General features: G+C 33.8%; 1 protein-coding gene across 6 annotated transcripts in view; it reads left to right on the forward strand.

The window, feature by feature from the left end:
- CD36 (CD36 molecule (CD36 blood group)) overlaps positions 1-22,251 on the forward strand; it is a 78,970-nt gene extending 56,719 nt beyond the window's left edge. For 5 of the 6 annotated variants that reach the window (XM_066354268.1, XM_066354267.1, XM_066354266.1 and 2 more), the window contains 12 exons: positions 415-575; positions 4,644-4,791; positions 5,728-5,907; positions 7,138-7,229; positions 9,832-9,878; positions 12,958-13,027; positions 14,101-14,288; positions 15,487-15,605; positions 17,042-17,115; positions 17,672-17,726; positions 18,675-18,839; positions 21,300-22,251. In XM_066354268.1, coding sequence (XP_066210365.1) covers positions 415-575; positions 4,644-4,791; positions 5,728-5,907; positions 7,138-7,229; positions 9,832-9,878; positions 12,958-13,027; positions 14,101-14,288; positions 15,487-15,605; positions 17,042-17,115; positions 17,672-17,726; positions 18,675-18,839 — 1,299 coding nt within the window. In that variant the 3' untranslated portion in view covers positions 21,300-22,251. The remainder of the gene's footprint in view (positions 1-414; positions 576-4,643; positions 4,792-5,727; positions 5,908-7,137; positions 7,230-9,831; positions 9,879-12,957; positions 13,028-14,100; positions 14,289-15,486; positions 15,606-17,041; positions 17,116-17,671; positions 17,727-18,674; positions 18,840-21,299) is intronic. The other variant, XM_066354272.1, reaches the window with a different exon arrangement.
- The last annotated feature ends 2,478 nt before the right edge of the window (positions 22,252-24,729 follow it).

The following is a 24,729-nucleotide window of genomic DNA, read 5'->3' on the forward strand; positions in this document are numbered from 1 at the left end:
GTTTTTCTGCCTTGCCTCATCAGTCCAACTCATTGAGGGCCGAAGAAAAGTTAATGTTCTACCCAATCAGAACTTTAAAAACGTTTTGGACCAACTTTAATAAAATTTGCTTAACAAATCATGTTACTGTTGCAATTTTGCCATGGGGTCACTCATAGGCTTGCCAGTGGTTGGCCTTAAAATCAATAGGCATGTGTACAGTATTACACACAGATCCTTCTTGTAAAAGGTTAACTAAAGAAGTTGCTATAATTGTTGAAATATTTCTGTTGCAAGTATGTGTCGAGATTGCAAAGGTTCCCATGTACAGTGTACTTACTCATGGTATTTTCATTGGCTAACTAAAGGTTAATGCCCAGAAGTGCCCTTATTTACTACAAAGAAATAACCCAAACTTGCTTTCTTTTTTCATAGGAAGTTGTCCTTGAAGAAGGTACAACTGCTTTTAAAAACTGGGTTAAAACAGGCACAGAAGTTTACAGACAGTTTTGGATCTTTCATGTGCTAAATCCAGAGGCTGTGATAATGAACAGCACCAACATTAAGGTCAAGCAAGTAGGTCCTTACACGTACAGGTAAGTGAGTCCCTTCAAGAAAGCGGCACTCTTTCCTGAATTATACGCATTTCTGCAAAGGCTTCCACTTGATAAATGCCATTCATTTGAACTGTACTTATCTTGCCAATAGTATGCAATGAAATATTTTATTTCTGCCTACATAAAATCCTAATCTAAGGATTTGCTGATTATGAGAAAAAAAATTTTAGTATAAATTAATCAGCATCAAATAACTGTTCTACATTTAAGAAGTTACAGTTGTTTTACACTTGTGGTATATAGTTTCAATAACTCTGAAATATGCATGCTCAATAGAAAAAAATCTATCCAAATTTTAGAATCTAGAATATTTTAAAATTAAAAAATTTTTAAATTGAATGTATGGGTTACATCAGTGGTTCTTAAAATGTGGTCCCCAGGCTAGCAGCATGAGAATCACCTGGAAAAGCAAATTCCTAGGTCCTACCCAGACTCTGGGTTTGAGACCAGCAATAAGTTGATAAGCCCCTCTGGGTGATTCCAATGCACACTCAAATTTGAGAACCACAAAACTAAACTGATTTTATATAAATACAGTATATATTTTACATAACTACATCCTTACTTGCTAAAGATGTCTATTCAAACTCATTTCTAGGTCAATAGTGGTTTCTATTTATTTTGTTGTTTCATTATTATATATTATTAGATATTATATATTTTCCAGTACTGAGACTGAATGTTCTATACCCTTCCCTCCATTCCCTAAGAGTTTAACACACTTTTGAATCGCATTGTGGACTATCAGAACTAGGGGAAATTAATTAGCCAGAAATTTTTATTTTGTAATTAAACAAAACTGACACCAGGAGATATGATGTGATTTTATGTTCACATGGGTTTAGAAATTGGTAAATCCTAGATTTGTGTGTATATTTTCTTTTCTTTCTTTTTTTGTGTGTGTTATAGATTATGTCATTTCCCCCACTATCAAAGTAAAAAAAAAAAAGGAGAGATTGAGGTACTAAGAACATTTACCTTAACCAAGAATTAGTCATACACATGGAAATATAATTAAATTCTGCTATATCATTGATATACAAATGTGGACTTTTTTTTCCCTCAAAGATTACAATTATTTATATACCAGGATCAATTTTTACTACAAAATATATTTTATTTTTTTATTTATGATTTTATTTATTGTGTTTACATAGATTCAAGTGTCCCACCAAATATATCTCCCCCCTCCCCCGTGTTCCCCTCAGTCCCCCCAATGTCTTCCTCTCTTCCCTCTAGGACAAAATATATTTTAATAACTTCTTGTAATTTAGTTTTGTATCTTACGTGTTTTAGATCATCAGTGATTGTGTAATTATGTTCCCCCTGCATCAGTATGTTTCCCGATTGACACTCTCACTTCCAATATAACGACGTAACGAGAGCTGTGAGGGCAGTGCCCGTTGCCATGGCACATGCTGCCAGGCCTGGCGCCACTGTGTCCTAGCAGTTCTCCCAAGCCCTCTGTGCACACACCTGTGACTATTTACAGCCACGTCAGAGAAGCTTCAGTTTTCATTGTCACAAATCAAAGCTTATCTTAGAAAGTATTTTTATTTTTTATGAAAGTATAGTTTTGTTATACTCAAAAGCCAATATAAATATCTTGTTCCAAAAAAGGGTTGTAGCTATGATGTGTACCTATGAAAATCTAGAATTCACATGTGACCTAATATCTAAGCATAATGTTAAAAAAATCATAATCTGATGAATTAAATATAAGTGAGGAATGAGAAAAGTTGTTAGAATTTGAAAACATGTTTTCTGCTTAAATTTGTGTTTGTGGGAGGTTACGCTTTTTTACTTTACAGATTTTACTCGTAAAATGGGGAAACACAAGCATAATATTGAATCTAGTCCTAGACCTGCTCTGATAGGTGACAAGTAATATGTATTTTATTTTAGAGACTTTAACCTCTGCCTTTAAGAGACAAAAGCAGGTGTAGGTTAGATACACTCAGTTTATTTTGAAGGGTGTTGGGAGTGTTGAAGTTGGATTTGCAGCTAATGTTGATAAATAATAAATTTTTACTTATATAACAATGTTAAAAGGATTTCTGATCATGTTAAGGTCATTTTGTCTCCAAAATTCAATCATTAGTGTAGGTTAGAATGCCTTAAATAATGAGAAAACCACCTTTCAGAAAAAGTTAAGAGCTTGAGAATCTTCCCTCTGTTGAGGTGAGCCCACCTCCCATAAATCACGCTCTGGGCCAGCTGAAAGGGGAGCGACAGGAGGACATTTTTTCTCAAACAGAACCACAGGCTTATTTGGCTGATGGCTGCTTAAGTGACTTTGATGGAATTTTTATTAACAAGATATGACATTGATCAAAGCATAAAATTTCCTGGATTGAGATTTTAATTACATATATTCCAGCCTACACCATCTCTATAATCTCTTATAAATATTTCATAATTTCTTCAGAATATTCTCAGATCCAACACAATTTTCTTTAGTTACTTTGTTTTGGCAAGAATACAAAGAAAACAGTCTTTGACCTTCTTAACCAACACTTTTTAAAACTTTCTAATTTTTAAGCAAAAAAAAAATTGAGTGATTAAAAGCGAATTCTAATAATAGACCTCAGTTTAAAGGATATTTCTCATTGAGTGCCATCTACTGGTTTTATGTTATAATTACAATTCAAGTGAGCTTTAGAATTTAGGTCACAATTTTTTAGCTATTATTTTTATTTATACATATATACTTGAAAATTAAAGTATTCCAATTTTAAATATTAATAATATGTAATATACAACTATATAATAGAAAATAGTAATTGACTATTCAAAAACTATCCTGGGTGCTGTTTTAAAATTTTATATTCTTTGTATGTCTTCAGTACTCCAGTAAGAATAAATAATAAAGCTTTGTGGAAATAATATTAAAAAATAAAATATTTTTATTAATTATTGGGAGTTCTCCTTTGAAAGAATGTGAGCCATTAATTTTTTCATTCAAAAAATATTGAGAAATCAACATGCACCAGGCACTGTGCTGAGAGTATAAAACTCTCATAATCCATACCCTACAGAGAAGTACATTTTTATTATACATGAGTAAAAACTATTGTTTATTACATTTCAGTCCCATGTTTTTCAGTCTTTACCTTAGTTATCTATTCACCTTACATCATAAACATTCAAATATGAAGTAGTGAAATGAAAGATGTCTATGTTATTTCATCCAGTGAACCATCTTGTACTTCCAAAAGTCTTTTCCTCATAATAACCACCCTCAAACACATTCCTAAAGTGTAATTGGTACTTTGAAACCTAGAGATGTTAGAGCCAGGAGCTTAGAACTAATCAGCATTCAATATATGGAAAAGGGAGGGAAATTTATCTGTAAAAAGGAAACTACGACATGGGTTATCTTTCTCATTAAAGTACTGAAAAATATGTAAAAGCCAGGTCTAGATAGATTATGTATTTTGAGCATCCTTTCTAAGAAAATGTGTATTTAATGTCCTCCTGATCACACCTTCTCCAGCTCCCTCCTTACCCTCAGGATAAACCTTAAACATCTGAATATTAGATTCAGCCCTTAATGTTTGAGTAGCTTTATTTCCTACCATTCTTCTTACTCTCTCTCTTTATAGTCCAATCAAATTCAACCATGTGCATTTCTAAAAATAAACTTTACTCTTCTTACATTTTACATGCCACTTTCTATTTCATTTAACGAAACTTCTATTTTAATTCAGACTACTCATGTGGAATTGCTACAAAATACATCTTGAACCTTATCACCACCATAACCATTCCACTCCTGGATTTGTATCTGTTCTGTGTTTTACCGTGGACTCTGAATAAACTCCTGTAATGACACATATTACTTTCTCCCCTGCTATGCAAATTTAAGACCCCCTTCTCTAATTCGCTAGAGACCTAGTATTGGCTTACCATTTTAACCCAGTTGTTTACCATAATTCCTACATATTCTACGTACTCAAAAATCACTTGTTTTGCCAATAAATAGCATTTGTGATCTAGTGTTCACTTGGCACAATAATTTTTCATTTTATTTATTCTGTATATCAGAGTTCGTTATCTAGCCAAGGAAAACATAACCCACGACTTCGAGAACAACACAGTCTCTTTTGTGCAGCCCAATGGTGCTATCTTTGAACCTGAACTGTCAGTTGGATCTGAGGATGACAATTTCACCGTTCTCAATCTGGCTGTAGCTGTGAGTAGACAAATAATTTCCTTTGAAATACTCTAGAATCCATCTCATGTTTAGAACTATCATTACATAGTTTTTAGTGTGTTTCTATGTCATTATTTGAATGGAGTTTTTGTCAGCAGAAAAGATAAAAAAAAATCAACTGAACTGATACACCACTTAAATTGTATCATTAAAAAGTAGGAGTTGTGCCTGACCTGTGGTGGCGCAGTGGATAAAGCGTCGACCTGGAAATGCTGAGGTTGCCGGTTCAAAACCCTGCACTTGTCTGGTCAAGGCACATATATGGGAGTTGATGCTTCCTAATCCTCCCCCTTCTCTCTCTCTCCTCTCTAAAATGAATGAATAAATAAATAAATAAATAAAATTTAAAAAAAGTAGGAGTTGCCTCACCAGGCGGTGGCGCAGTGGATAGAGCATTGGACTGGGATGCAGAGGACCCAGGTTCAAGACCCCAAGGTCACCAGATTGAGCGCGGGCTCATCTGGTTTGAGGAAAAAAAAAAATCCCACCAGCTTGAACCCAAGGTCACTGGCTCCAGCAAGGGGTTACTCTGTCTGCTGAAGGCCCACGCGGTCAAGGCACATTTGAGAAAGCAATCAATGAACAACTAAGGTTTTGCAATGCACAATGAAAAACTAACGATTGATGCTTCTCATCTCTCCCCGTTCCTGTCTGTCTGTCCCTGTCTATCCCTCTCTCTCTCTGAAAAAAAAAAAAGTAGGAGTTAACTCTATCTTCTTGTGGCTAAAACTGAGGCACTCCTATGTACTCATCTAGGGATCAGACAAGTTCTACTTTTCGTTCTGGCAAGATCTGGAAGTAATTTTAGAGATTTAAAAGTTTTTTTAAATTAATTTTAGTATTTAGTCCATTTATTTGTTAAATAATTAATACTGCAAATGGTGTCTTAAACCGTGTTTTTTTCCTTTTTTGTAGTCTGTACCCCATCTCTATCCAAATGCATTTGTTCAAGTGTTACTCAATTCACTTATCAAAAAGTCAAAGTCATCTATGTTTCAAAGGAGAAGTGTGAAGGAAATATTATGGGGCTACAAAGATCCATTCTTGACTTTGGTACCATACCCTATTGATCCAACTGTTGGTGTGTTTTATCCTGTGAGTTCTAAATATAAATGTTGATATTGTTATATTTTAATTGGATAAATATAGTGACATTGGAAATTCATAATTTTGTAATTTAATGTTAATCTTATTTATTATCTGGGAATACACAGTCTAATTTTTTAACAGTCTTTATTTCACATGGTTTCAGTTATCCAAGTTCAGAAAACTATCAAAATTGAATAATTAAAATTAAAATTAAGCTGAGATTTAATCAGGTTCCATCCTTTAATAAGTATACAATTTGTCTAAAATTAGGTTATAATTTGGTAAGACTTTGAATACTATTTTCAGTTTTGATTTACCTTTTCAATAAATCAAGTTTAATACCATATTTTTAATTGTATCAAATGTATTTATTCTGTCATTCCTCCTTCTCTAGACCTCTTACAAACTCTTTCCACGTAAATTTAAAAGCCTTAATCTGCCCACACAAGATTGATGAATTAGCAAAATCCTATTTTATGGAGTTTGTTAATAAGAACTTCTGTGGTCTCTAAAAGTCATGAAATGGCAGTTTGGAGATTAGGAAAAAGTGATGGACTTAGCTACAGCTTATTGTTTTAAATTATGAATAGAACAAGTTGACCCTTGAACTGGAAATCTATGATTTAACACTCTACATGATATTAGTTATATTCTCCAGTTCATTGTTGTTATTTTATGTTTAGATGGTGTCTATGATTGCAACATTATCTATCAATTAAGTATCAATGTAGACAGCCTTAGGGTATCAGAGATTTAATTATTTTTAACTCAAATACATAGTACTCTTTCCTTGGGTAATTCTATTTTTAATTCTTCATGCCCAATTTTTGGTAACCACTTATTAAAGATTATAACATTTAGAATACCTCTAGAAATCGTCCCTGTTCTCATAGGTTTTGTTCAAAATTCCCTCACCTCAATATAATAATAGTAATCAAAACTGTCTTACTGGCTTAATTATGACAGAGTCCTAGAGTCTAGATGATGTCAACTTCTGATGTTTTCCTCCTTTGTCTCTGCACCTAGCACTTATTTCTAGGCCCTTTTATAATCTGTCTTTTTAACATGTAAAGGCCAATAATTTTAACACTTCATTGCATATATATTTTAAATCATATAAAATAATTATGAATGACCAATCTTTGAGAAATGCCAACATGAGTTAATTACATATTTTATAACTTGGAGAATATGGGTTGTTCTAAAAGTAATTTTTTCTTGTACATGTCTTTCCAGTACAACAATACTGTGGATGGAGTTTATCAAGTTTTCAGTGGAAAAGACGACGTAAGCAAAGTTGCCATAATTGACACTTACAAAGGTAAAAAGTAAGTATCCAGGTAAAGTGGAGGGCGGAGAGAAAGAGTGTGTTGCTAGGATACTATAAAACGGGAGTGGTGTACATTTAACAACCGGGAAGGCACAGCGTAGACACCGACCTATGGAACAGACTTGCCTGTACCTCAGCCTTGTAAATTCCTATTCTGCCAGGCATTAGCCCTTTAGTTACGACCGCTCGTCACAGCGGTGCCTAGCTGCGGAAATCAGCTGCACTTCAGGTTTGGTTCACCTTCATGGACAGGTTCTCTTACATAGGAAATCAAAAAGGATCTTTTCATTTCTGCTGTATCGCTAGCTTCACCGTGCAGCCATCCAATTAGCTAACCACAGAATGAAAAGGCAGACAATCAGTACATCAACTGATCGTTTAGCTGATATAAAAGTATATTTCACTGGGTTTTTAAACATTTAATTGAGCATATCAAATAAAAATTGTTCATTCCATTGACATGACCTAATGTGTCTATACAGATACAAACTCAATGAATCCATGCAAACATTTTTCTGACTTTTCCCTTCAAAAATTTCTTAAAATAATTTATATATTTGATAACTCAGCTTTTTAAAATTCTTATCAATGCAAAAATGAAATTAGTATTTCAAGTATTGAATAGTTTTAAGTTTTACATATAAACTTGAAAATGAAGAGCGCCTTCCCTGAGTAGTAATAGAATGAGATATGGTCATACAACCGTGATTCGTTTCTTTTCCTACCTCCTGCCGGTTCACCCTGATCTAGGTATTTTATCATACGTGTAAAATAGGAAGAATCCTAATACATGTCAGGGAAGAAAGCCTTTCCTTCTCAAAGTTAATAAAGATGCTTTAGACCACTTTTTTTTTCTGTAAAAGAATGAAGTAGTCAAAATTGAAAGAGATAAAATGTTTTCATTAATATAAGTAACCATTTCCTCACACCTGAGTGCCTATGTAAAAATTGTTCACTACACTTAAGTATTCACTAGTGTAGTACTTTTTTCTATAGTCCATAGTCACATATTTTTATAGATAAGTCTAGTAGGGAAAAGAAATACTTCTAAACATTCATTTCCGGGGAAATCACATCACTTTATAGTACATGTTGAGGAGCATGAACCTTTCCTCCTTTGCAATATTACAGAGAGATTTTTGAGGAGAGTTACTAAGTGCTCCTTATTGGAGTAACAATTTCACATCAGATTATAATAAGGTTAATTTTTTTTCTAAGTTTTCCATTGATTTGAGAGAGAGAGAGGGGAAGGGAGAGAGAAAGATGAAGAGAGGGGTAACAAAGGGGGGAGAGAGAGAGAAATGTTAACTTCTTGTTCCACTAAGCGGTATGTATACCCATTGACTGCATCTTGTACATGCTCTGATTGGGGATCAAACCCACGACCTCGGAGCACACTTTATTCACTGAACTACCCAGCCCGAAGCCTATGAAAAGTTTAATTTAACTGATAATGGCAACACTGAGCATAAGTAATAGCTTAGTCTGTTTTTAAAATGAAGCATCAACTTGCATTGATATTTCACTGGATGGTGTGTTAGAAATTAAAAAAAAAATCAGTTTTCATCACCAAAAAGTGGCTAAGGATACAGAGAAACTATTACTACTATACTTTTTATTGCTTTCATATATATCTTATCTAGACAGCTGAGTATAAATTAATAAACTCTGTCCTGCTTTAATGCCAACTCATGCAGGAGTTAAAGGGGGAGGGATAAATTATGTTTCCAATCAATCTCTGTTGATAACACATCTGACACATCTGCTTGTCTTTCTTTGCTCCTCATCACTCCCCTCTTCTCCCTCATATTGAGCTTATGTCAGTTACCCAATTAATATTCCTCCTATGCAGTTTGAACACTCAACATATTACCAAATAATTTAAAATATCCCCTAAGCAGAGTCAAAGTCTAATTTCTGGTCAATGTTTCTCAATTTTTTTTTTCAGACCTGTGTCTATTCCAAATTGTTTCTATTTAAGCAGTTTTTATTTTATAATCTGTTAACTTAATGTTATCAGGCACTTAATTTATTTCAATGAAATGAAAGCTTCAGGCCCTGGCCAGTTGGCTCAGTGGTAGAGTGTCGGCCCAGCGTGTGGAAGTCCGGCGTTTAATTCCTGGTCACAGCACACTAGAGAAGCTAACATCTGCTTCTCCGTTCTTCCCCCTCTGCCTTCTCTCTCTCTCTTCCCCTCCAGCAGCCATGGCTCAAATGGTTCAAGCAAATTGGCTCCTGGTGCTGAGGATGGCTCCATGGCCTGCTTCAGGCCTGAGATGGCTTGGTTGCCAAGCAACACAGCAGCAGCCACAGATGGTCAGAGCATCGCCTGGTAGAGGTCTTGCTGGGTGGATCCTGGTCCAGGCACATGCGGAAGCCTGTCTTTCTGCCTCTCTGCCTCTCACTTCACTAAAATTAAAAAAAAAATGAAAGCTTCAGGAAAATATGAACTAAAGAACTTAGAACATTCTTAAAGTTAGCATTTGTCATGTCTAATCTTTATTATAGCAGAAGTGTTGCATCATAATTGAAAAAGTAACATGAGTATGGTGTTCTTGAAATGATAATGTTTGTTCATTTTCTTTCTTTTTATTCCTAAGGAATCTCGACTACTGGACAAGTTATTGTGACATGGTTAATGGTACAGGTAAGAGCATTTTTTCTTGGAAATAATCACAATGAACCCACCTCCCTCCCTCTCACAAATCCTCTGCCATATCTACAAGATTCTAAAGGACAGAGTATGTATTTAACTGTATTTCTATCCCAGAACATAATTCGGAGTCTCTATTCTTACATAAGTTTAGTAAATATCTGTTTGATAAGATAGGGTTTCTGAAAATTAACTATCAAGGATTAGCCTTTATTGAAGTACTAGAGAAATGTTTGCCCTGTAAAAACTTTAATGAACTGCTTTTCTGGCAGTAGTAGTGGTTTAAAAAAACTTAGAAAAGTAGTTACTATTCACATGTGTTGTAAATAACTGTACAGATAATTTAAAATTGGAAAAATAAAAAAAATCAAGACACTTATAAAAGGGAAATGCTACTTCCGAGTGAGGTGTCAGGCCGAGGCAGAATCTATAAAGTTGCCAGACAGAGACATCATTTTGAATACGGTGGTCAGAATGAGAGAGGAAAAGAACAAGAAATAAGGTTAGATGTCTACTAACCATGAAAAACATATGCAAAAATGAAAATTCTGAACTAGAATTGAGAAAAAGACAGAACTGTAAACTCAGAGTGTGGTTAGCTCTGGCTGACTACTCGTTAATGGAAAACAAAGTACATATTCCTACTGATTGAAGAACTGGGATTTTAAAGAACGGGAACTGAATAGCACGAGTAATTAAAATCAGAGGTGAGTTTTCAACAACTAAGTAGAGGCGGAAGAATGATGTTTAGAAAGTTGGTGAGTTGATACCCTGTCGGAAATGAATGAGGATAAAGAATGGCAAAGACAAAGTTATGCAAAGAATCAGGTATAAAGAGGAAACAAAGGGAATTCCAATGTCTTGTTGACTTTGGTATTTTTATTTACTTTTGTTATCACTTTCTTATAAAAAAAAAACAGCAAAAAAATAATTGGGTTTGCTTCATAGCACTTTGAGCCATAGGGGATGGATGAAAGGAAGAAATTCCTTTCTAAATACAGTAAAGCATTTCTTCAAATAAACTGTCAAGTGTTCTAATACTACTAACTCTAGAAATTGCATAATACTTCAGTTCTTAGATGCAGAGTGAGATACATTGTGCTGTTAATAGATACTAAAGTATTCTCGGCCCTGGCCGGTTGGCTCAGCGGTAGAGCGTGGGCCTGGTATGCGGGGGACCCGGGTTCGATTCCTGACCAGGGCGCATAGGAGAGGCACCCATTTGCTTCTCCACCCCCCCCCCCTCCTTCCTCTCTGTCTCTCTCTTCCCCTCCCGCAGCCAGGGCTCCATTGGAGCAAAGATGGCCCGGGCGCTGGGGATGGCTCCTTGGCCTCTGCCCCAGGCGCTGGAGTGGCTCTGGTCTCTGCAGAGCGACGCCCTGGAGAGGCAGAGCATCGCCCCCTGGTGGGCAGAGTGTCGCCCCTGGTGGGCGTGCCGGGTGGATCCCGGTCGGGCGCATGCGGGAGTCTGTCTGGCTGTCTCTCCCCGTTTCCAGCTTCAGAAAATAAAATTTAAAAAAATAAATAAATAAATAAATAAATAAAGTGTTCTCAATGGGTTTAAGAAAATAAAAACATTAAACATTTCTGTCCAAAAGTGAAGAAGTAGAGAAGTTTTAAAATAGGAGCTAGAATATTCATCAATGACCATAGCATAAGTAAATGAGCAACAGGCATGAAATTAAAAGATCTAAGAAGAAAACAGAAGTAAAACAAACCAGGACCAGAAAGTAGGTTGGACAAGACAAGGGATTGATGTGGTCCCTGTGAGACAGATTCTTGGTGATAGCAGCAGAGAAAAGAGACAAACGAAACAAAGTTTCTGTATGTTTTCATCCCAATTTACAAATGTTTCCTCTACCTTCTTCAGTAAAATAAAAATACTGACATACATTTGAATGTTGTTTTTTTTAACACGCTGCTAATATTAGCTATCTTTGGTGGTAATTACCATGGGTAATTACTGGTTTGTTTTTATATAACTTTCAGATAATGCTTTTTAAAGCTTTTCAATGTATTCTTTTTCTTTAATGGTTGAGATGTTAAAGGCAGTTATAGGCCATGCTTATTCAGGGATCTCTCTGGGGAGTTTAAGCTAATTTTTAATATCCAGTTCTCGTAATGCCAAGGTCAAGTTCACTGTGACCTTCTGTCATATTTTACTTATCACAAGAGTATAAGTGAAAGGTAAAATAAAATTACAGGGTTGGAGATTTACCAGAACATTTAGTGGTGACTCATTTTGGTTACATCCATTTAAGGAGCAGATGGAAGAATTATCTATTTCTCCAAATACCCAGTGTGTACCATGGATCATAACCATAGCAAAAATTCAATAAACTAAAAATATATATATTCTTTTTGTTTGATGGATACATTTTCAAACCATTTGCAAGAAATTCTGTTTAGTGAGAGAACTTCAAAAAATGACTTAAAAATATTAGACATTAGAGCAGACAAAGAAATCACTATAAAAAGTAAAATATAGACTGACCAGGATATGGCATAGTGGATAGAGCGTCGACCTGGGACTCTGAGGACCCAGGTTCAATACTTCAAGGTTGCCGGCTTAAACAGGGCTCAGCAGCTTGAGCATAGGGATCATAGACAGAAGCCCATGGTCACTGGCTTGAGTCCAAAGGTTGCTGGCTTGAGTAAGAGGTGACTGGCTGGCTGGACCCCCCTGGTCAAGGCACATAAGAGAAGTAATCAATGAACAACTAAATGCTGCAACTACGAGTTAAAGCTTCTCATCTCTCTTTCTTTGTGTCTGTTTCTGTTTCTCTCACTAAAAAAAAAATAAGTAAAATGCAAATTGAAATGGCATTCTAAGTCAATTTAATGGTAAGAAAAGTATCACTTTACTACATGTTTAAATGACAATATCTTAGATATATTGGATTAAATAAAACATAACCTTTTTTTACTTTTTAAAAATGTGACTACTAGAAAAATTTTAAATTACATATACAATTTGCATTATTATTTTTATTGACTAGAAATAGAGATTTCTAGATTTTTCTAAGACACATATCACATCTAATTCTTTGCCACTGGCTTAATTTTTAAACAGACGCAGCCTCATTCCCTCCTTTTGTTGAGAAAACCCGAGTACTGCAATTCTTTTCCTCTGACATTTGCAGGTAAGAAAAACACACCAATATATTTCTGTGAGTCAGAATTTTTTCCCCAAGTAACAAAAGACAGACAAGAAGTTCAATACTTAATAATGTTTTTCAAGAAAAATAAAATACACTTAGGGAAACTTTTCTTGATTTATTAAGAATTAATACAACAGTAAAGTCATAATGTGTTTAACTTTAAAATTTTTTAAAAGATGTAGGATATTTCACATAACATAAATCATTTTCTTGTTGTCATTTCTAAGTAAGAACTCTTTTAATAAATTAGTATTATGTTTAATAACAGTCAAATCTAGCCTTCTATGCCCAGTTTTTCTAAAGATATCTGTGAAGATGCTGCCACCAACACAGAATTCTATTAGTTATTACACTCAGTTGCCATGATAGCATCTTTCCCAACTGACAAGGCCTAGTAGATACCACACAGTATTGGAGGCAACACCAAATGAATCCTAGCCCTGCTCCCAAAGACTGTGTGGTTGTGAGCTAGTATTTAACATCTCTGAATCTTTTGCTTATCGGTAAAATTGAAGAGAGCAGTGTTTCTTCATATAGAGTTATCTGGGGATTGGGAGAAACATTTACTGCCAAGATTATGTTGGACACTTGGTAAATAATGGAGTATACGAAATATTCTACCCAGCAATGAAATGCACACACCCCAGCAAGTAGGTGGCCTTTCTCTCCAGACTGGGGAGAAGATAGACATTTTATTTTTATTTTTATTTAGATACAAAAAAAGAATTTGAAGCAGTCATATAAATATTTAATCTATAAAGGAAATAAACTGAGAAATGTCTTTAGTATCTACATACCATGGCACTTCACAAGCAAAAATTATTCTTAGAAGCTTTTGAAAACAAAAGTAAGAATAGCTATACTCACGTACTGAGTTCTGCTATGCCTTAAAATTTCACAAACACTTTATTCCTAAAGATTAAACAAGAATTCTAACAAGAGTATATTGGATTTTTCTAAGTTAAAGCAAGAATATAAATCTAAAAATAAGAAAAACTGAATCACTGGAACGGAGCTCAGGTCCCTGGAATGAAGCTCTTCTTCTCTGCGTTTAGGTCCATCTATGCTGTGTTCGGAGACGAGCTTAACCTGAAGGGCATCTCTGTGTATAGATTTATTCTCCCGCCCAAGGCCTTTGCATCTCCAGTTGAAAACGCAGACAACCACTGCTTCTGCACAGACAGAGAGATCTCAAATAACTGCACCTATTCTGGCATGCTGGACATTAGCAAGTGCAAAAAAGGTAGGTGTTCTTAAAGTTCATGACATAATTTGCAGTTTGCTTATAATGTAACCTTGGCCATGGCCTGTTAGTTCAGTAAGCTAGTGTCACCCAGAAACGCCAAAACTGTGGGTTCAATCCCAGTTTAGGGCACACATGGGAAGCAACTAATGAAACCACAGCTAAGTGGAACAACAAATGAATGCTTCCCCTCTCTCTTATCTGTCAATTAAAAAAGAAAAAGTAACCTTTACCCAGAATTCCTTTCCACCAAAAATTTAGTAAGAAAGCAATAGGGCAAAAAGTAAGGGTGATGGTAGGAAGTTTGATTTTGGGTTGCGTTTGAAATCCCACTTGTGTTTTAGGGCTATAAAAGTTAGTTATTATTATTAGAGAGAATCATGCTAACATTGCCCTGTGCTACTTTAGAGAATATCTATGTGGCCCCCTTTTCCATTTTTTAATTAGGTTATTTATTGATTGATTAATTGATTTTGCTCTTTGTCTTTTGGAATTGTGTGGCTTCCTCCTATGTTTTGTAGTTTTGGATATTAACTACTTATTGGATATCTGATCAGAAAATATTTTCTGTGTAGCCTCATTTATTTATGTATTTGATGGTTTCCTTCGTTGTATAGAATCCTTGTGCTCCTTTTAGATTTAGGGTAAAAGGTAAACAATTCCCAGGTTACTTTGAGCATCCCAACTTATCCGACTTCCACTTTCCTCTCCTTGAAAATGGTAACTAAAGACAAATATATTTTCAGTATGTCTCTGAAACAAAAATTAACTTCCACACAATTTGGGGTCTATCTTGTTTTGCTCACCGTCTTCATATTGGTGTGGGTGTGAATAAAGAAAGATAAAGCTCTTAAGTTCATTCTCAGTTTAGAAATATTACTGTACAAAACATAAACATACCTGGTTGAAACTGTTCAGCAGCTAAACCTTTCATATTTAAAAGTAACACCTGAGGAATAAACAACAGATATCAACTGACTGGTTAGTAAGATGATGCAAATTTTTCTATTTTATTTTGTACAACAGTGGTCAATTTTTATAATTATCCCTCACCCTCCTGTCCCCAAATTAGTGCTCAAACCCAACTGTGCATGTTTTTAAATTAAAAAAGCTTTATTTTCAAGGAATAGCTTCTGAATGGTATGTGAAATGAGGAAAATTATTTATCCCCAATTATCTTCTTAACACTTGTTTTCAGGAAGACCTGTGATCATTTCACTTCCTCATTTCCTGCATGCGAGTCCTGAAGTCTCAGCAACTATTGAAGGCTTAAATCCAAATGTAGAAGAACACAGCACATACTTAGATGTTGAACCTGTAAGTAAATAGACTACTGATCTGCCCTTTTAAATATTTTTAAAATGAAGTTAAAAAAGTTATCTCCTTGTCGATCACATCCATTGAATCACAATCTTGATAAATTACTTTTATTTCAGTGAATAATATTCAATACATTGATTTTTTTCCTATTGCTTTATAAGCTATCAAGGTAATTTAATTTTAGTTTTTAAGAATATGGAACTTTTGCCTGACCAGGCAGTGGCACAGTGGATAGAGCATCAGACTGGGACGTGGAGGACCCAGGTTCGAAACCCCAAGGTCACCACCTTGAACATGGGCTCATCTGGTTAGAGCAAGGCTCACCAGCTTGAGCCTAAAGTTGCTGGCTTGAGCAAGGGGTCACTCGGTCTGCTGTAACCATGTTTGTTCAGTAAGTTATTGTCACCCAGAAACACCAAAGCTGTGTCGTTTATGAGAAAGCTATCAATGAATAACTAACGTGCCACAACAAATAATTGATGCTTCTCATCTCTGTCCCTTCCTGTCTGTCTATCCCTATCTATCCCTCTCTCTGTCTCTGTCACACAAAAAAGTGTGTGTGTGTGTGTGTGTGTGTGTGTGTAACCTTTAAAGCATTTTTAATGGTTGATAGTTCAGGAATACCAATGGTGGGAATGATTCTAATTGGCCTAAAACAATTTGATATAAATTCCTAGTTTATGCTTATTTTATATATAGTTAACTGCAAGTGCTGTTTATATGAACAGATATTGTATATTGTGAGGGATGAAAGTAGATTTTACAAATACATGTAAATTTGGGGCAAAATATATTATACTTAGTGTTGAGAAAAATCTATAAAAAATCCTATAAGAATGACAGGTTGAATTTTTAAATTATTTTAATACTCCCCTTTTCAAAAATTAAGTGAACTGCCAGAATTTTAGTAGTAATATTCCATTTTAAATACTGAAAGTATTATTATTAAACTGATGATACTGACTGAATACATTTTAAATACTGAATGTATTACTATTAAACTAATGATACTGACTGAATACATATTTTAAATACTGAATGTATTACTATTAAACTGATGATACTGACTGAGTACATACTTGACCATGCACAGTCTAGGACCTAAACAAACTGAGCTCTTCAGTCTCCGTACTATTATTATTGCTATTATTGTTGTCAATTCCCCAAAACCATTTATGGTAAATATCACAAATCTACCTAAAACCTTGAAATTAGGATGGACAAAGAAATTATATGTGTGTACACACATGCATATAATGTATATTTATGGAGAGTTAAGTAGGAAATATTTAATATGTCCAATTAATTATTTAATAAATTTCACAAGTTTCAAGTAGAACAAATTCTCCATAATATTAAAAGTAAATTTTGGGTATTATAAAAGGATGTTTTAAAAAGAAGTGAGTAATAATTTTAGTTTTTTTCTTTTTTAGATAACTGGATTCACTTTACAATTTGCAAAACGGCTGCAGGTCAACATACTGGTGAAGCCAGCAAAAAAAATTGAGTGAGTCTCTTGACCAAAGTTATCATTACATGATTTTAAGCATTTTCTTGTAAGAATGTGATTAAATCTATGAAAGTGGAAATAATATAAAACTTCAATTTCTCTTTGACTTGAATGTCATTAAATTATTATTTAATGCTTATCACTTTCATTTGTAATTTAGAAGTATATATCTGGTGTTCACTGAATGCTATTTACATATATTTTGGAATGTTTAAAAGTTTTTGGTGGTATTGCTTATATTGCTAGCTCTCCAAATATTTCTATGACAATCATTTCTAGAATTTATATTTTACTTTCCTGGGTAGAATTTGTTTAAAGGAATAATCTATGCTTAGAAATTGTTAATCTAATTATAAATCTGCACCATAAATTGTTAGAATAAAAGATGTCTGAGAAACAGCCATATTAAAATTTAAATGACTCATTACAGGAAAAAAAATCGAGGAACTTCAGTTAGAGCAACTAATTGAATATTTACACTTGCAATTACTAAGTTTTCTGTGATATATGTGTAATATAATACATTTTCATGCTTTTTAAATATATATTACAGGGCTTTAAAACGTCTGACTAAGAACTATATTGTGCCTATTCTTTGGCTTAATGAGGTCAGTATTTTTATCTATAAGTAATTAAAAGCAGAATACCTCTTTGTATCAAAAAAAGGTCTTGACATTTCAACATTGATTATACAGTACTGTACAAAAATAAGTTAATAGCTCTGATTACATAAAACAGTTGATTCTTGTATTATTATTTATTAATTATTGTAGTATTTTCGATATGAACAACTGAAAACCTACTTTTGCCCCAAACCCTGTATAGTATTTTTAGTTGTGTTTTCATTGTCCATATAGATGAGTTAATATATTAATTATAGCTACCTGAGAGAACCAAACCACACAGAATTATCAAATTTGTGTTAATTTTCAATGGTTTTCTGTTACAAAGATAAAGCACTTTTTATCATTTTAGATTATTTTCAGGATGACTCTATTCAACATTTTTTTTGTCAGAGTGTTGTGTTAAAAAAGGAGTCATCATACATATAACTCCAAATAGTTCAAGACTTACTGAATATTATAGTTTATAAAAGCCAACCAAGCCTACAAAAGCCAGGTTAGAACAGGTACCTGATAAGATATGTTTAATGTAAACCATGAAATTTATTAGCCACAGAATTAGGAAATGCATTGTATACATCTTTAGAGGAAATATAATAGTTGACCCTTGTCATTGTCCTCTGTCACTAGAAAATGTCCTTTGAAAATTTTTGAAAAATTTCAGTAAGACAGTTCTAAAGATGAATGGAGCCTCGTGTATTGAAGAGTGCCAGAGAGCAGGTCTAGAGGGAGGAGAATGCTATTACACTCTGTATTCTATCTTGGCATTTATTACCTTCTTTAGCATGCAAAGGGGACTTCACTGGTTTGTTTTATAGATATAGATAACTAATGCTTATGGTGTTTGGAGAAAAAGTGATAAATAAAGGAAGATTTTAAGTATTTTGCTACACTAATCTACACAAATAATGCTAATTATTAACTTAATTACAGACTGGTACCATTGGCGATGAGAAGGCAAAAATGTTCAGAAAGCAAGTGACTGGAAAAATAAATCTACTTGGCCTGGTAGAAATGGTCTTACTCAGTGTAGGTGTGGTGATGTTTGTTGCATTTATGATTGCATACTGTGCGTGCCGATCAACGAAGGCAAAATAAGTAAGTATATCCTAATTAATATATATTGCTTCAGTAGCAGTAGTTTAAACATAGTAGTATATACTTGTTTTTATTTTATCAAAGAGGGGTTATAAATTTCATCATAACTCTTTCTGGACATGTCTAGCCAATTGTTGTTTTTAAATACATCCCTGAAGTTTTGAGATGCTTAATGTAAGTAAACACTGAATGAGTAAGTCAGTCCAGTGTGAACATCAAGCAGATCACTATATTACATCTTCATTCTGAGAGGAACAGAATAACACAAAACTCTTACCTTTGAAAAGTAGTATACATATTGCTTTTGTGCAAATTCTGATTTCATTTATCAATCATTTCTAGTTAATTATTTTTAAAATCAAAAATAAAATTTACCAAGAAAGGTTACGTAAAACTGAAAATGGCAGATATTTGGGGAGACTGAAATTTATAAGGGAAAAAATAATTAAATGAGCTACAGATAAACTAAAAACTCAAAAATAAATGATAGAGATAAAATATATCATTAAAATTAAACACTGAAGTAAAATAAAATTTAAAATGAAGATAACATTAATTTAAATACAGGATTGCTACATACAGTATAGACATGCTGACCATGCACTATTCAAAGTAAGAGTGTATGCACTAGATATTTAATGTGGAAGCCTTATGAACAATTAAAAATTTATCAGCTAAAACTTCAATATAACAGTAAAAGAGGACAGAAGAAAATAGTGTCCAAAACAGTAAGACCAAATTACTCAGAGTTTAGAGAAAAAATCAAATGTGGACAACATTTGAGTTTTAACAAAACTGTAGAGATGGGTCAGGCCCATCTAATATCTGTGTTTCAGATATTAGTGTCTGTGCCCCCCTGTACACAAACAGGGATGAATGCCTAATCCTGTCTTTACTAAGTGGAAATGTCTTTATTTAATAATTAGACATGCCATTGGTGTGGCTTGTGGAGGAAATTTTTTCACTTTACACATAGTTTTGATCAGCTCTCTCTTCCCAGGCACATCAGAGGAAATAAAAGATAAAAGCAATACACTTGCTTACTTTCAATCAGACTGTTGATCCTAAGATTCTAGAGCTGTCTCTGATAACTACTGAACCAAGATCATGTACCAAGATCGTGCTGAATATGTTACATATACTACCACATCTAATCCTTGATACAATTTCATGAGTTTCTAATAGTCAGAGATTTGATCAGCATTCATTCTGTCTTCTGAAGACACTCCAGAAAATTGTAAGGTTTAAAAGTACAGAATTGCCCATTTTCAAAGTATAAATAAGTCAAACTGATGATTTCTTTTTAAAGTGAAATTTTCAGACCAGTATTTCTTTTTGTGTGAGATTGAGTGCTTGTGTCTAGGAAGGTAACTCAATCATTTTGTCCTGACCATTTCTGCTCCTATTTATTCACTGAAAAGAAGACTGAACAATTATGCCTACAATCTATTTGGACAGAATGTATGCAAAATGCTAATCTAATATATTCACATTATAATAAAGGAAATATTGCATCATCTTTAAGAATATTAGCCCAGTAACAAACATGTTATGATTAAACAAAGATATTCATATAATCATCTATGTAATAGAGATAAAATAATGTGCTGAAAAGCAAACCAAAAAAAGTGGTCTACTGGAAAAGCATGTTTCCAAAGGTAAATATACCAGATACAAAAAATTTTCAGTAAGTATTTGCAATTAAAATTACATTTTATCACTGCTTAATGAGCCCTGAATGTCAAATTTTTTGGATCCCCATGTGGCTAAATTAGGGTAAAGGACTAAAAGTTTTCCAGATGGTGTCTGTCAATAAATATATTAGTTTTACTTCATATTTAACTCTTACAAGGAAAAATTACTTGTCTTTAAAAGACTATATGCCTTTTTTTTCTTTGCAAGTAGAAAATAATTTTTCTTTATAGATTATTTGACCTACTAGATTTAGAAGAGTCACAGGAAATGTAGATTTCCTTAAACAGGCCTCAGTTTTGAATAGTATAAAATTATGCCTTTGGGAAGATTTGTAAACAATTGGAAAAACAAGAGATAAATGTACAAAAAGAAATAAAATATAACATGGTGGAGCTAAATAGTAGTTTTATTCAATGGATCACAAAGAATAAGCAAATAGCCCTTTTGAAAGGAACAGTATCGACAGCTGTAAATAGAGAATAGTCTAAGGAGACAGCCAAGAATGGAAGTGCTTGTCCAGAGTAGATTAACTAGTTAGCATACTTACCTGGCTATGTGCAGGTCTGGAGAGTCGGGAGCTTATCTTTCTTGAACAGAAACGTGTATTGTCTTACCTATGAAGTCACCAGAGAACTTTTCTCTGCAGCTTGACAAATCGGGCTGAATAACGAACGTATGATATCTAGGATATATAAAATTTGAGTATTACCTGTCTTATTTTTCCACTGCTTTCTAATAAACAGTAACATTCCTTTTACTTCCTAGACTGCAAATGAATCTTTATATTTATGTACCAGCAACATCAGAACTTTTGTTAATACTGACCTACAAAATGAGGACAATATGCTTTATTTTCACAAAACGTACCTAAGCTTATAGTTGAAGAAATGTTGGCGCTATTCGTTTTTGCAATAAGCAACAACACATTTCTAAAGGATTAAGATGTCGGTAAAGCTCCATAACCTGAACAAGAAACCAGCACCTTTTAAAATTCACCTATACACATTTGAATTTTCAGTTTCCACAGACCAGGTTCAAGCATGAACCAATTATTTTTATTTGGAACTGACTCACTAATCGGTTCCCTGGTGACAAATTCAGCAGAGGAGTGGATATTCTGAACAAATTCTGGATCATGGACTCTTTGTTACCTTCTTCATCGAGGGAAACACCGTCACTCTCGGCAGTGTGCCCGTTCAGTTGCAGCAGACGCCAGGACTGTTCGTTGCACTTCATGAGCGTCAACTATTTTGAAAGACATTTAAGAATGGAAAATAAATGATTAGCCTATGAGTCATTTATTATACAATACTTAAATTTCTTTCTCCGTGGACTTCTTTGTTTAGCAAAGCAGGCATTATAATTATGTTCTTTATAACAATCTGGGCTTATATTTTTGTCACTGATTATGCAAGTGGAAGTCATTCTTAGCATTTTGGCTCTCCACAATGAGGACTTTTTTGTCACTTTTCACGTTCTGCATCTCTTCTGGAAATCTGAGTAGATTTTGATCTTCTATCCTCAGTTACATACAACTTATGCTTCACAACTTCAGAATGCTGTGCTAGTATTAAAAGATGTAAATGAGAATAAAGGAAATATTGTATGAAAGATTACAAAGAAGAGAATGCTCTAATAGCTCTTTGTTGTAATATTTTTGCTTTCTTAGTCACCTCAGAAAGACTGATTTCAACCATTAAAAGGTGTTCTTATTTAAGCTGCTGCACTTTGCTTAGTTCCTGCTGTGTTACAAAATATTTACCATGATTTTCTGTCTGAAGTATTTTCTTTGAATCTTATTTCTTTATAAATCCATTATTTTGTTCTGAAGTAATCTTCCATATCAATCTTCACACTTTGTCCTAGGCTAATTTTTTGAGTTGATTGGAGGAAAAGAAAAAAGCTATTTGGTTTCATTCTTTATAGCTGCATGACTTGAGTTCTAGACTGTGAAAGATTTTCCTTTTTATCAGACACATTAGGCAATCCTGCTTCCTATTTAGTAGGAGTTCACTCATGGAGAGAGCACCAGTCGCCTGAAAAGCTCCTTATAGAAAGAGATGAACTACATTCTGTCTTGTGTTTTACACATAAAGGTTTATAGGACAAAATATTAGAAATGGTTTGTTTGGTACTAAAATGAAGAATGACTTGGTTGGCCCTGGCCAGGTAGCTCAGTCGGTTAGAGCATCATCCCAACATCCTGCAGTTGTGGGTTCCATCCCTGGTCAGGGCACACACAGGAAGCAACCAATAAGTGGACAACTAAGTGGAGCCTCTCTCTCTCCCTCTTCTGTCTCTAAAATTAATATATAAATAGCAACCAATGATGACATGAATAAGTAGAACAATAAACCAATATTTCTCTGTTTCTCTCCCTTCTTCTCTAAAAAAAAAATCAATCAATAAAACATTTTTTATAGAATTACTTGGTCTTCTCATGTTAGCTTTTAGGGTAAATAATGAAAACCCCAATCAAGACACCACCAATTCAGACGGATCTTTAAAAAATCTGAAGGTACTCAAAGCATACTGAGTACCTTTGAGTAAAGGTACTCAAAGGTATTCCAGTAAAATGGAATATCTTTCCATTTAATTATTAGAGGGGAAAAATTAACCTCCCTTAAGATAATGACATATTAGATAAGATTCCAGAAATCCTTTTCTGATAATTAAGAGAAAAGTTTACTCTCTTTGTTTTAAGATATTTGTGGATATGTTGATCTAAGAGATTAATATAGGAAATTTCTTTAATTCTTGAATGAAGAAAATCTCAATTATGTAGAAACTGTGCTGAAGAATTGGGTGAGAAAACACATATTCACCTTAAGTGAGGTCTGTATAGCCAATCAATGACTCAGATTTAAATCTTCATACAGAAATGCATCTCAGGTCTTAGGTATGAGGGAAAGATTTTGACTTTTGTATCTTTAATATTATTTAACTATATACCTGTATATTCTAGTCTTTATCATTCCTCACATTTTTTTCCTCTAAATTGTATAAAATATGAGGAAAGACAATCTATACACTAAGGTAAGTGAATTGCATTTAAAAATACAAAGTATAAAAAGAATTCTTAAAGAATGGTGCACATGTGCACTTTTGGGAATGTATTAAATGTGTGACCTGTTATTTTGCCCAAGAAAAATTGTGTGGTGTTCAGAGAAGGTAAAATGTTTAAATACTTATTACTGTACACGACTAGTTTTATATGCTTTATTCTATAGAATAACTGCACCATTTGGTAGAGAGGCACATTTTCATTTCAAACTATGTTTAACCACAACAAAAACTATAATTATTGTTCATAACTTAAGTTAAAAATCTACAGCATGTGCAAAGAGCTTAACATAAGTTAGAGATTTTACAACATCTGAAAATGGTAAATGCTTATTATTACTGACAAGTGCATGAAGAAAGAACATCTATATAGCTTTCAGTTTTCTAAAAATAAAGAGTTTAGTAGAGTGTATATCAGTTCAGGAAAAAAAGGTTTTTCCCTGAAAATTCACCATTAACGTTCAGGATATTTGTGTTTAGATTTATACGTGTGCAATATTCTGTCAATCTTTTAACATGTTAAAAGCTACACAATCAGAGCTACACAATCTCTTTCTCGCTGGAGTTTGTCTTAGGTGTGTTCTGACAATTCAATTTGTCTGGCTGAAGTCTAACATGTTTGTGACACTGACTTCTTTCTTTCTACCCACTATTTCTGGATTGTCTACCATTCTAAATGGATTTTTGAACTCCACTTAGTCACTGTTTATTATGTTTTTCTGCATATACCAACAGAATTACCTATAATTGGTTTGTCTGAGTTCTTTGAAGTGATCTGAGCTAATAAACTAAAAATGAGTGTTTTATATTTGTATCAAATACATATGGGAACCATCTGCTTTTTTCTTATGTGGCTCAAAGTAGCTGCATTTTTAAGTATTTGTGAAACTACAGGCATACCTCCTTTTATTGCGCTTCATAGATGTTGCGTTTGTTTGTTTTTAATAAATTGAAGGCAAGATGCCTCTAACAGCAAAAAGATTACAAGTCGCTTTTATTGCAACATTCACTTTATTGCAGTGGTCTGAGACTGAGCCCACAATTTCTCTGGGATGTGCCTGTTAGTACTTCTATTAGAAAAATAATTTTGCTTTTTATTTTTAATTTTTTAATATATTTGACTTCAGTGTTG

Source organism: Saccopteryx leptura, chromosome 12, assembly GCF_036850995.1.
Source record: "Saccopteryx leptura isolate mSacLep1 chromosome 12, mSacLep1_pri_phased_curated, whole genome shotgun sequence".
NCBI classification, from domain to species: domain Eukaryota; kingdom Metazoa; phylum Chordata; class Mammalia; order Chiroptera; family Emballonuridae; genus Saccopteryx; species Saccopteryx leptura.